General features: G+C 43.7%; 2 protein-coding genes across 5 annotated transcripts in view; one reads left to right on the top strand and one right to left on the bottom strand.

Moving 5' to 3' along the window:
* The window catches only part of LOC113517368 (NAD(+) hydrolase sarm1), a 100,722-nt gene that overhangs the window by 35,623 nt on the left and 51,107 nt on the right, over positions 1-13,992 (top strand). The gene's annotated exons all lie outside the window — the stretch shown is intronic.
* Positions 10,210-12,712, bottom strand: LOC128202209 (uncharacterized). Its single transcript, XM_052901649.1, has one exon. It carries the CDS (start codon positions 12,239-12,241, stop codon positions 11,141-11,143), a length of 1,101 nt encoding a protein of 366 aa, XP_052757609.1. The 5' UTR covers positions 12,242-12,712; the 3' UTR covers positions 10,210-11,140.

Below are 13,992 nucleotides of genomic sequence, written 5' to 3'. Positions count from 1 at the left end.
TTGGAGGTAATCCGCACATATACATGATCATACTTACAAACTATTAAAAGATATGGACATACCCCTACATGTAATTCTGCAAACAGTAGTTATTAAAACATATGTATCAAACTGAATATTAGGTGAAAAAGATAGCTACTATGATTGTGTCAAAATTAAAATGGAATAGAACACGATAATACATATTATCGATTCCAAAACCCGAAAATTTGTTCAGAACTGACGGAAGTAACACGTAACATACACAAAAAATACAAGTAAAAGCCGCATAAAAATCATAAAGTTCGAGAAGTCTGCACTGTAAGTCTGCAAACGAAACAAAACCAGACATTTTTAGAATCGATACCTGTTTGTTACGTCAACACGAGAAAATGGCTGAACGTATTTCAACGAAACTTTATAATGTAGTTAATCATAGATAAAGAATAATACCTACGTAAGTAATACCTAAATAAATCAAATGGAGTACGCATGCGTTAATCATCGCCAACGTTGGCGTAACAACAACTACGGCCACCTTTCGTTGCCTCAAATGATCGTAGTATGGTTTTAAACTGAGTTCAATCATAGTGCAGGCAGCTTTTATTTTCATACCAAAATATGTCGATGGTTAAATTATTTATTACATAATCTTGATCAATTTATAATTATAGAAGATTTTACTTTCAACTAACTGCAAGTAGATGGCGTATCAATGTAAAATTATAAAACATACACTAAATTTAAATTCGAACTTTAGGGATGCAGTTGTGAAAACTGCTTTTAATTTGGTACAATATAGAGAGACAATTATTTATAGAAGCCAAATCATTGTGTAAAATGAATAAAATTATTTTACGCTGACCCCAAATAATTTGGATATGGACAGGAAGATCATAATAGACAAAAAATCTCATTGCTGTTATTAAAATCCCTCATGTTTTTTTTTCTTAAATATCTTCTATGTGCAGTAATTGTCTAGTGACAATTTTTTTTATGTTATTAAGGATAAAGACCACAGACCAAAATTTTAAGTATGTGAGTTGAAAAAAGTTTTGGAGTTTATTTAATAAAATATAAATATAATAGAAACCACATCATTACATTTTTGACAAATTAATTTTTCTACCAGGAATCTAACTCGTTAATTGAAAAATACGCAAGCATAGAGTTTCTGACGAAAGCATCTTTGTACAATTGCATACGTTTTATTTTACATATAGTGGCGATAAAATCGTGTCGTGTCGTACCGTGCTACGATAAAATATAAAAGCGCCCATTACCATAGATACTATAGTTTGCAGGTAAATGCACCCAAATCAAGGGCTATGAACTTGATTCAAGAAAATATCACATATCTCTTACCAATATAGATAAACGGTTGGACATTATCAGGACGTGGAAAACTCATATCCATTGACGGATGTAACGGACGGACAGTCATAAGATATGCGATAAGAGCCATGGAGGTAATTTGTTTTCTTCAATAGATTACCTAGGACGTAATAGGTGTGGTTTTTAAGAATCGTGCCTTTAATCAAGGAAAATGGTGATTATAATGAAATATTGAATAACTGATAATCGAGTGTGATAACATTTACCTACATGACATACCTGCTACACATTCATTCATACAGACTTTGAAGTGTTTTCAGAATTCCTTGTTGTGACGTGTAGTTTAAAGATGTTCTTTAATCGATAAGTAAAGGTATGTAGGTTTATTTGTACACAGATTTTATACGATTTTTTTTTTGTAAATTATCATAAAGACTCGTGTGAATGAATGAGCGAAGATACCGTGAAATAATTATATTAAAACTGAAATATAAATAAAAAAGCGCCCTACAATTTATTTCCTAATAAGTAGCTAGAATATTATATTTTTTTAATAGATGATAAAGGAATGGTAACCCCATTTGCGCTATCAGCATACGCTAGCGAGGCACCAGTGAAGGAAAATAGGGTGATGATGAAAATGAGTCATTTGGTTCATCCTGACGAATTCATCAAGAAATAAGCACGAGGGTTTCCAGAAAGAACCGCGTAGAGGTCAACCTGACATATATTGCGGTAACTACTTACTAATAACCCTGTTATATACCCATATATAACAGAGTTATTAGTCTCCATCACTAACAACCCCTTCACCCTTCGGATACTCTGTATAAGAAGAATCCACGTCAGAACACTTACATCCGAACCAATTTAGAAAAGTTCATTTTCAATCCAAAAATCGAACCAAGATTTGAATATCATAATCGGCCAAAACATTGACCTACTAATATTTTTTAGATGCTATTTTGTAAATATGACTATACTAGATGTAATTATATATTCATTCTAGTATGTAGGGCAATTGGATTGATACCTATTTGATAAACATTAAATTAGATAAACATATAAATTATAACGATATAATGTTATTAAAAATTAACACATTATATTAATAACTTTTACTCACTAAATCACAACTAAACAACTGATAATACAACTAAAACAAAAACAGCCGCGAAATACAACTAGTTTATTTATTTATTTATTTATTTATTCTGAATTAGGCACACCAACAGTATACATATTATACATAAATTAAAAAACATTTCTTATGTAGTATGCTGATATGCATACCTATAGCAGGCGTACACAACATTGACTACAGATTATATGTATATAAATGTCATAATATAATTAATATAATAAATTAAATTTACAATTACATATTCTTTATTAAAAAAATTCAATTCAATTAAATATAAATCAAGACTGGACAATATCATCAAATCCACATGGTCTTCAGTATCTTACCGCGAAACACTGCCAACGAGTCATGGCTTACGTCTATATCCGGATTTATACCGCATATATGATTGTAGTTATTGCATATTCTTGCAAGAGGAGCACTCAATCCCAAATTAGTTTTGCACAGTGGCACATAAAATATCTTATTGATGGGATACCTAGGGATACCGTGAGGAACTACATATTTAATTTCACTCAAAAGCTCAGGACAGTCCATATCATGATGCGTAATCCTATGGAGAAATACCAAATCATGCAGGCGGCGACGATCGAACAGGGTCCGCATAGTAAAGAATTTAAGACGCTGGTTGTATGGGCATCTATGCGATATGTTCTGTGCAAACCAAGCCAGGTGCCTAGTAAAAGCACGCTGTACACTTTCTATTCGCTGTGAATGACACGAGTAGAATGGACTCCAAACCACACTGCAGTACTCTAGCTGACTTCGGACTAAGGAGTTGTATAAGCTAATTTTAGTTTTTGCTTTAAATCCCCTGGAAGTGCGTTTTACGAAGCCTAACATTTGAGTCGATTTCCGTACTGCAGACTCAATATGGGATGTGAACGTTAATTTACTGTCCATTAGTACACCCAAATCCCTGACCTCGTTTACTTCTCTTAGCACTTTATCACCAATAGTATAGTAGGTCTGAAGGGGTTTTCTCTTTCTGGTGTACTTTATGTGGTTGCACTTGTCGATGTTAAGTGACATGCAATTGCGCTTACACCAACACTCCATCCCGATCAGATCGCTTTGTATTAATGCCATATCATCCAATGATTGCACTACTTTATAAAGCTTTAAATCGTCTGCGAATAATAAGCATTTGCAGTGCTTGATTTCAGTAGTTATGTCATCTATAAATAAAGAGAAGAATATCGGTCCTAGATGGGAGCCCTGTGGTATTCCTGATAGAGCATGATAACTTTCTGACTCATATCCCTTGACAGCTACATTTAAAGTCCTATTTTTGAGATATGACTCAAACCAATTTAACAGTCTCCCATGAAATCCGCAATATTCCAACTTCTTCAGCAGAATATCATAGTTAACTCTATCAAAAGCGCTGCTAAAATCAGTGTATATAGCATCGATTTGGTGTCCTTTATCTAGTTCATGGCTTAAATCGTTGGTAAAAGTAACCAAATTAGTCTGAACAGAGCGACCTTTCCTAAATCCGTGCTGGTCAACAGAAATAAAATTGGCAATTTGAGAACTGACAATTGGGCAAACCAAGGATTCAAACAATTTTGAGAAACATGATAATAACGATATAGGCCGATAGTTCATTATATTGTTAGGATCCCCCTTTTTGTAGATGGGTACAATTCTAGCACGTTTCCATTCATCAGGAAATACTCCGTCATCTAGACTACGATTAAATATCAGAGTGAGCGGTAGAGAAAGCACAGACCCACAGCGTTTTATAAATAATGGAGGAATGTTATCGGGTCCAGACCCTTTAAATATGTTTAGTTTTTTAATTTTTTTAAAGACTTCTTTCACAGCAATCCGAATAGTACCAGTACATTATCCGAGGTTGTCAGGAAAAGAACGAGAGTAATTGGTATTATTAGATGAGATATTTTCATAAACGGACGAAAAATGCCGAGCGAAAAGGTTCACGATTTGGTCCCCGCTATCAGCCACTGAATCCCGTAGACGCATACAGGATGGTATAGAATTTGAATTCGATCTCTTTTCATTAACATAACGCCAGAACGATTTTGGATCTTTAACTACATTAATTTCAGTGCGGTGTCGATAGTTACTGTAACATTTTCGCAATAACTTATGACAACGATCGCGGAGAAGCTTGTACTCGATCTCATCTCGGGGATTTTTAAATTTCCGATATATAAAACGTTTTCTTTCCTTTTCAGATAGAAGTTTGATAAGTTTCTTAGTAAACCATTGTGGATATTTTTGTTTTTTTGGTGAATATTTAGTGACATGCTTCCCTATTGTATGATTTAAAACGCTGTAAAATACTGAGACCATTTCATTGACATCTTTAGAGAGTCCTATTCCGACGGCTGACGGTGACGCACGCGGCATCATAGGCAATCGAAATCCATTGTTACTAGAACATCCTCGTTGTCATTATCATCATCGTTTAACCGCCATCGAAGTTAGGTTACTTCGCCGCGCTATTTCGAGAAATTGCTCCCGCGATTCGCGTTAGCATAACGGCCGGCCGTTCCGCGAATCAGTGTTAGAAAGTGTTTGTGCTTTTGTGTTGTGGACTAGTGCAGTGAGTGGAGTAGTGCACCGGACTGCATGGTGGTGTGCTGTGCTGAAGGCACTGCTGTGCTGAAGGCGCTGCACGCCGGCTCCCAGCCGGTGCAGGCGACTAGCGCCGCTACACATAAGCGGGTTGCCATCGCAGGCAACAACACATCGACACCCGGTATCGAGACAATACAGGTATCGTGCTAGGATAATAAGTAATTACTTATTGCATTGCATCATCGTCCGTTAAAAACCGTTAGGCACACACCCCCCCTGCCCCTCGCGGCGGGGAGGTAAACAAACCGTCGAGCGGCGGCTTTCGCCCGCCATCTCGACTACACTCCAAGGGCCTATTAGTAGTTAAATTTTTATTAATTTCTAACTTTTAGCTTTTAATTAAAATTGTTAACGATTAGTACTATTCTTATTTAATTACACCCGACTCCAGTTGGGTGATAATCTCATTAGAATAATTTTTATTTTTCCTATTGGGGGTCGACTGTGCCAGCATGTCGCTGACGCAGGAAGACCTCCCGCGGTTCTTCGCCTTTATAGAGGCGAAGTTCGGTCCCGGCCTCATCAAGGCCTTCCTTCCAACGAGTTCCCGCCTCGCCGGCGTCCGCCACTTGTCAGCCTGGGGAAATTCCCCCAGATTCGCCTAGCGCCGGTGCAGAGCTAGGCGAGACCAGCCGTCCCTCTTCCCCGGCCGGTATGGAGCTTGACGCTCCGGCCGACCCCCCCAAGGACGATTCGCCTTCGGGCAACTCCTCGTCGTCGGAGGACGACTTCGTAGTAGTCGGTGCCAAGCGCACCAAACGCACGCGGCGGGCTCGCGATCTGCCCCCGCCCAAAACCCAGCGCGCCAACGACGGCGCATCCGTCCGAACCGCTGCTCCCGCGACCCGCGATCACGCGGGAGACAAAAAACCGCCCCCAATTATTATCCAGGACAAAGCAGCCTGGAATAAAGTGTCCGGCGCCCTCAAGGAGAGGCGCATCAATTTCACCCACGCGAGGGTCACCTCGGTGGGTATCAGGGTTGTGGTCCCCACTTCAGCGGACCACCGCCAGCTCACGTCCTTCCTAAGGGCTAATAGTGTGGGGTACCACACTTACGCCCTAGAGGAAGAAAAGCGCCTGCGGGTGGTGATCCGCGGAGTCCCCCGCGAATTGGACTGCCAGGATGTCCTGGCGGACCTTCGGGCCCAAAATTACCCGGTGCACGAAGTGCACAGGATGATCAGATCTAGGACCAAGGCACCTCTCGACATGGTGCTGGTAGTCCTCGACCTCTCCCCAGAGGGGAAAACCATCTTCAATATTCAACAGGTCTGTCTAATATCAGGCCTTACAATCGAACCGCCAAACAAGCGGTCTTACCCTGGCCAGTGCCATCGTTGCCAACTATATGGCCACTCCGCTCGCAACTGCTTCGCGCGCGAGCGCTGCGTTAAGTTGGGTGACCACGGCACCAAGCAGTGCCCCCGCGAGAGCGGCACCTCCACCCCGCCGAGCTGCGTGCTCTGCGGCAACCAAGGCCATACGGCCAATTATCGCGGATGTCCCCGCGCCCCTCGTCCAAGCCAGCACAAGGCCACCTCTCAGGTCGCTAAGACCCTGTCATCCCGCGCCACGCGCCCTGCACCACCCGTAGCCCCGCAGCCGGCCGCTGCGCCGCCCCCACCGCCTAAAAACGCGTGGGTTCGACCTCCGGTCGTCAAAGCGACCCCCTCGACCCCCGCTCATCCTGCAGCGCCCACCCTGGCCAAGATAGTGGCCTCTCCGCCACCACCCCGCCCCGCCCCACAACCAAAAGCGAGCGGCGGCTCCGGCTTCGCAGCCGACTTCGCCCTCGTAGCGAAGCTCGCCAGCTCCATCGACGCTGGCGAAATCACCACACTGGCCTCCAAACTGAGGACCATTACAGCCCCACAGGACAGACTCGCAGCCGTCTGCGAGCATATCGGCGTCGTAGTCGCCATATTAAACTTTGAAGCCTAATTATGGACTTAAGGGCCAAAAGGTGCAAACCTCGGTCAGTTAAGTTGGCGTTCTTCAACGCCAACGGACTGAAACATCAAAAAGACGAGGTACACAAATTTCTCACCGACCATCAGGTGGACGTTCTCCTCGTGCAGGAGACCTTCCTGAAACCCTCGATGCGCGATCCCAGGATCGCCAATTATCTTATCAAGCGAGACGACCGCGTCACCAAGGACGGCGGAACGCTTATCTATTACCGAAGGTCCCTGCAATGCATCCCGATCGACACGCCTCCGCTCGAAAACATCGAAGCCTCGGTATGCCTCCTAGCAATGACCGACCACCGGCCGATCTATCTCGTATCGGCCTACTTACCTCCCACCAAACGGATCCTCCGCGCCGACCTCCAGTCCCTTCTGGACCTGGGAGAATCGGTTATAATAGCCGGAGATCTCAACAGCAAGCACACACTTTGGAGCTGTGCTCGTCCCAACACGAATGGAAACACCCTGGAGAGGCTCTCGCACTCCATGGAGTTCGACATTCTGCCACCGCTTCATCCGACCCACTATCCAGTAAACCCTCGGCACCAGCCCTGCATTCTCGACCTGGCCCTGCTAAAGAACATAGCTCTGAGGCTGAGTTCTTTGGAGGTCCATGCCGAATTGACCTCAGACCACCGCCCCGTCGTAGTCACTCTCGGCCCGCCACCTGACGGGGCGCCGAAACTCAAAACGGTCACAGACTGGAGCCGGCTCGAGAAAGTCCTCGAGTCGATCGACACTCCGGCACTGGACCGCATCCCCGACATCATCGAGACGGCAGACGACACTAACGCTGCCATAGGAGCGCTCACAGAGCACTTGCAGTCGGCAGTCAAGGACTGCTCCAGGGAGGTTCCGGACACGGGAGACCGCAGATGGAACCTACCTGATGACGCAAGGGCTCTGCTGCGCGCGAAGAACGCGGCCACGCGATATTACGATCGCTATCCATCAGAGCAAAACCGAATCCGCTTGCGAACTTTACAACGCGACGTAAAGGAACGCATGGCGGAACTTCGGCGAGACAGGTGGGACAGCTTCACTAGGGAGCTCACCCCCAGCAACACCGCGTACTGGCGAGCAGCCAAATCTCTCAAAACAGACCAAGACTACTCGGACCTACCGCCACTGGTCCGAGAGAACGATAACCCCGCCCTTTTCGACGAGGACAAGGCTGAATGCTTAGCCGACAGCCTCGAAGCCCAATGTTCACCGAGCACCCTTCCGGTGCCGGACGGTCACATGCAGGAGGTAGAATCGGAGGTAGAGCGGATAATGTCGATCCCACCCACTACCACACTCCCCCCCGTTACTCTCGATGAGGTGCAAACGCTCATAAAGAAGTCCACGACCCGCAAGGCGCCCGGCGCCGACGGAATCGAACAGACTCCTCAAGAGCCTGCCCGAACGCGTTCTGCTACTCCTAGTAGCCATCTTCAACGAATGCCATCTTTCCGGAGGCTTGGAAAGAGGCCGACGTGATAGGTTTCCCCAAACCGGGGAAAAACAGGTCCCACCCCTCCAGCTTCCGTCCCATCAGCCTCCTCAGCTCGCTGGGGAAACTGTATGAGAGGCTCATCCTCGCGCGCCTGAAAGACTGGCTACAGTCCGAGGGCATACTGATCGATGAACAGTTCGGCTTCAGAGCCAAGCACTCAGCTGTTCATCAGGTTCACCGCCTCGTGGAGCACATCCTAGAGGCCCGACACTATAACCCCAAAGGGGCCACCGGTGTCCTGTTCTTCGACGTGGCGAAGGCCTTCGACAAAGTCTGGCACAGCGGCCTAGTCTACAAGCTGCACAAACTGGGAGTGCCGGACAGGCTCGTGCACATCATACGAGCCTTCCTGTCGAACAGAACCTACCGCTTCCGCGTCAACGGCGCGCGCTCCAGCGCACGACCGATCAGAGCCGGCGTCCCGCAGGGCGCCGTCCTCTCGCCCACCCTCTTCTCGTTGTACACCAACGATATCCCACGCCAGCCCCGAGTGCGACTCGCCCTCTTCGCTGACGACACAGCACTCTACGTGGACAGCCCGTCGGCCGCCCTGGTGGGCAACAGCCTTCAGAGGGCGGCCGACGAGCTGGGCCAATGGTTCAGAAAATGGCGCATAGAAGTCAATCCAGACAAAAGCGCCGCCGTGTTCTTCACGGTGAACCGCAATCTGTCCCCTCCCAATCAGATTAGGATGTTCGACACACCCATTCCCTGGGTCGCGAGGACTAAGTACCTCGGTGTCACTCTCGACGCAAAACTGACGTTTGCACCACACATCAAAAAAATCCGGGCGACAGCCAACTTTATACGGGGTCGCCTCCATCCCTTCTTAAATCGGTACAGCAAGCTCTCGCTCAACGCGAAGCTAACACTGTACAAAGCCTGCATAAGACCGGTGATGACGTACGCTAGCGTCGTCTTCACCCACATATTCATACCTGCAGCGCCTCCAGGCGGTGCAGAGTAAATGTCTGCGACTAATCACGGGCGCTCCGTGGTTCGTACGCAACGCGGACCTCCACCGCGATCTCAAGATCCCCTCCATTAAGCAGTACATGAAGGAAGCGTCTCGACGCTACTTCGCTGCGACCGAATCCCACCCGAACCCGCTGATAGTCAAGGCGGGCTCGTACACCCCGAGAGTGAACGTCACATTTAGACGTCGTCGCCCGAGGCACGCACTCTTAGACCCCGACGATTCCATAACTAAGGCAAACGCGTCCTCCCCAACTACCGCGGAACTCTCGTCCCTAGGGCCCGCAACCACCACACCAACACACCGCACACACCGTCCCCGCCGGCGGGGGCGAAGACTCATGACACCCGGTTCGCGCTCGCGGAATATTCGCTATACGCCCGAAAGTGCGCCGTCCGCGGCGTCTCCTCGTTCCCCCGATCGCTCCACCGACCCACCGTCCCTCGACGGGGGTCGAAGTGCGGCGGCCCGAGCCGAGGTTCGAGCCACTTAGGCGCCCTCGGGCGCACGCCGCAGTCCATTAGAAAGAGTCGACACCTCTGTCGCTCCCCTCTCGCGGGCTTGGAGTGCCATCCGCACTCGCCCCTGCACACACGCGTTCGGTGAAATTGTAAAGGCCATCTGCGGCCAACAACACTTACAGTTAGAAAAAAAAAAAAAAAAAAAAAATTGACATCTTTACAATGTTTAAACTCTTTCTGCCAATCAATCCCTCCCAGTTCCCCAACGATTCCAGTGTAATTTGCTTTAAAAAAGTTAAAAGTATTACGATACCTCGGAACTAACTTGTCCGATTTACCAAATGATATATGTAGCATTAAACACGGATGTCTTGGATCTAGCCTACTCAATACATTATCCGAGATTTCACTATTTGAACTTTCTATATTTGTAAGGACAAGATCCAAAATCTTGCCTTCATCGTTACAAATGCCATTGACTTGCCGGAGACAATTTATGGAGATAAAATCGGTCAAAGCATACCCCAATGGTGTTTGATAATTCTGGGGGACCAAGTGGGTGTTATCTGAATTAGTGGTCCAACTAACAAAACCAAGATTGAAATCACCTAGGATTATTACATCGTCAACCTGATTCAAGACATCACTAGCACCGTTCAGAAAATTCGAGAGAGATTCCAATTTGACCGGGGGAGGCAAATATACCACACAGACTGCGACCTTCTTTAATGAGTTATTTTTCATAATTTCCATTACAATCCACATATCTTCGACATCGCTTTCCCAGCTTTGCATACGATTTGATTTAATAGTTTTATCCACTGCAATAAGTACACCGCCACCATCTTTTTTCGAGCTCTCCGCAGCTATCACACGATCCCTACGATACACTTGGTATCGCTGATCGATTATTTCCCCACTGCGAATGTTAGAATTTAACCAAGTCTCCGTCAATACAATTACATTATAATTACATAACAAAATATTATGATACAATTCATTTACTTTGGTTCTTAGACCTCTAGTATTTTGATAATATATATCCATAAAAAAAAAAGAAATACAAAACACAAAACAAAAAAATAAACAAAAAATCCAAAAGATAATATAGCAAGTTGAGAAGCGTATTTACCAGAAAGTTTATTAGAATAATATAGTAATAATAAGTTACATCATTAGATTTAAGCTGTCGTAGTTACGCACCAAAAGTGCTTGGCAGGACTCATCTTTACGGACATAAATACGTCCGTTACGAATCCATACAAATCTGTATCCCAGATCTTTAGCTTTTTTTCGTGTGGCAGCGTGAAGTTGCTTATTTGAGGGGGTCAGGTGTTCTGATATAAATATGGGGACACGAGGCCCACCCAAGCCTAAATGTTGAGAACTAAGCTTGTCATTAGGATTTGCCTTGTTGTATCTGATAACAGCAGCCAGGATTGCGTCACGAATTCGTGGACTACGAAATTTTGCGACAACACTACGAGGTTTATCACTGTTTTTATTGATTTTTGCTACCCGTACCGCCTGCATGACATCGACGTCCTCAATAGGACTGCCCACGATTTTTGCCAATTGGACCACTGTGTTTGGGAGATGTTCAGATCTGTGCTCGACTAAGCCCCCTATCTCAATATTACTCTCACGAAGGTGCTGTTCAGCCAAACAAAGTCTTGATGATAGATCTCTTGCAGTAGTTTTCAATTCTGCATTTTCCTTTTCAAGTTTAGCGATTGTTGTAACGTTGTTTTCAATCCCTTTCCTTACGACTTCAAACTGTTCGTTTAAAAAGCTCACTGAATTTTGATAATTAGTTAATTGTTGATTAATATTGTTTAATTGTTCTGTTATCATCTCTCGAATTGTCGATCTAAGTATACTATTCAATTCTTTTTGCAACATCCGTTTTAGTTTGTCCTCAGTTATAAGGCATCCTTCATCTGAGCTATCTGAAGAGCGCCTCTGTTTCTTTGAACGAGTTGTAATATTGTCAATCGTAGATGTACTTTCCATAACCACGTGGCTCGTTGGCAGATCAGAGCGCGGACAACGTACTGGAGTATTAGAATTATCCGATTTCGGTATTTTATTCTGACATTCAGGGCACTTCCATATACTCTTAATATCTTTACTCATCGAATAAAAATATTTGGATGCAATATTGACACATTCTATATCGTATTTCTGTTTACAATTGGAACAGTTCAAATATTCCTTACTTGTTATAACATTTCGACATCCTGCACATTTAATAGTAGTAGGTGCCATATTTAACAAATTATGATGTAATTGCAGGTGAGATGAATAACTTATTTCAATAATATTTTAAGCAAGTCAACGCACAGTATAAACTTAACGCACTTATTAACTTTTTCAAGCACTTGGTTTTTTTTTTATTTTTTTTTTTTTTTTTTTTTTGTGGGTAGCACGAAATTTTAACTGAATTCTTGTATGATATTTTCGGTAAATAACGCTTCCCACTCAATCGCTTCAGCATAACACTTGCATTACCATAGTTCACGATTTGTAGTTTTCAAAATAATGTAAAATATTAGTATAATTTTGCACTTTTACTAGTGATTTAAAATAAAAAAATGAAAGAGCAGTTAATACAAGTCTTGCTTAAAGAGTTCGCAAGTACCCTTTTTATTTATAAACACAAAAACAACTAGGACAGGTAAATAGGTAAGTATTTGCTATACAATGTTTAACCGGATGTGTGTAGTTAACGTGCGGATCTTCAGGAAGTAAGATTATAAGATATTATAAAATTCCAAAATTTCTACTAACTGATAGCAATCTATGAGATAACTTTATCAATTTCAATGTTTTTTCCTTATAATCAACAACAAGTTTTGTTATCAAAAATATTGCTCATGTTCTTATAGTCTGAATAGACGTAATATTCTATAATACTAGTATATAGTAAGTATCAAGAGATAAGTCCTGATGGATAGAATCGTTATCGTTAAGTTGAAACTACAGCATTCTATCTCTAATATACAATCAATAGTTTCTTTATGTACCTAATTATTGGGGACCGGGGGGAAAAGATTGTTATTAATGGGAAGGTTAGTCCCTATTGATACCAATTTATTCTATCAGATCGATCTCTACGCGGTTCCCCCTGGAAACTATCGCGACTTTTCATCCTCACCGATCATCTCTCACTGGCACCTCGCCAGCGTATACCACAAGCGCAGGCGGGCTAACCATTCCATTATTATCCATTAAAAAAATCTGTTGGAGACCAGTAATAAGAAAGGATTTTTAAAATTCATCCCATAAAAAGTAGACGGGAATATAAAGTTAATATGTAAGACAGTCAGTTTTGAATATGAAAATTGAAAACTTTGTATTCATTCAGGATTCTGGAGGGTCAAAAAGCCTACTTTATACGAATCATAATTAAAGTAACATAGGCAAGCACCACAATTCACAAGATTAATAAAAATAAAATAAAAAAAAATGAGGCTCTCGCGCTAAAGATATAATATTTAAAGATTATTTACCAGAGGGAGACTTTGTACAAAAGTCGGTTGTTTGGGTACCTCTGTCTCATTCGTGTTTCAACCGTAAAGCAGTTGTGTTTGCATGGCTGTGTTTTGGTTTGAAGGGTGGGATATGGCGTGAATTTACTGGGTACGGAGGAATAACACCTGAGTCCTCAAGATAAGGCAACGCATGGGGGGTATCATGGGCGAAACAATATACTCTGTTATGTCCATGGTACTGCTCATGTCTATAGGCGACGGTTACCACTTTCATTTAGGTGGGCCGTCAGCTTGTTTACCATTCTAAGTTGTATAAAAAAAAGTTTTTTTTATTCGTGAACATGGAATGGTAACCCCTTTTACCTTACCGGTATAAACAGGCAGATCATCAGAGACATATGATGGGTGAGGATGAAAACAGGTCAGTTAACACAACGTGGCGAATTCAACAGAAATTAATCACGATGGTTTCCAGGGGGAATCTCGTGGAAGTCGATCTGCTAGGATATATTACTGGCAATGGGG

Source organism: Galleria mellonella, unplaced genomic scaffold (assembly GCF_026898425.1).
Source record: "Galleria mellonella isolate WM207_F2 unplaced genomic scaffold, CSIRO_AGI_GalMel_v1 utg78, whole genome shotgun sequence".
Classification (NCBI taxonomy): Eukaryota; Metazoa; Arthropoda; class Insecta; order Lepidoptera; family Pyralidae; genus Galleria; species Galleria mellonella.
Note: the sequence above shows the minus strand (reverse complement) of the source record. Positions and strands in the feature narration are given on the sequence as shown.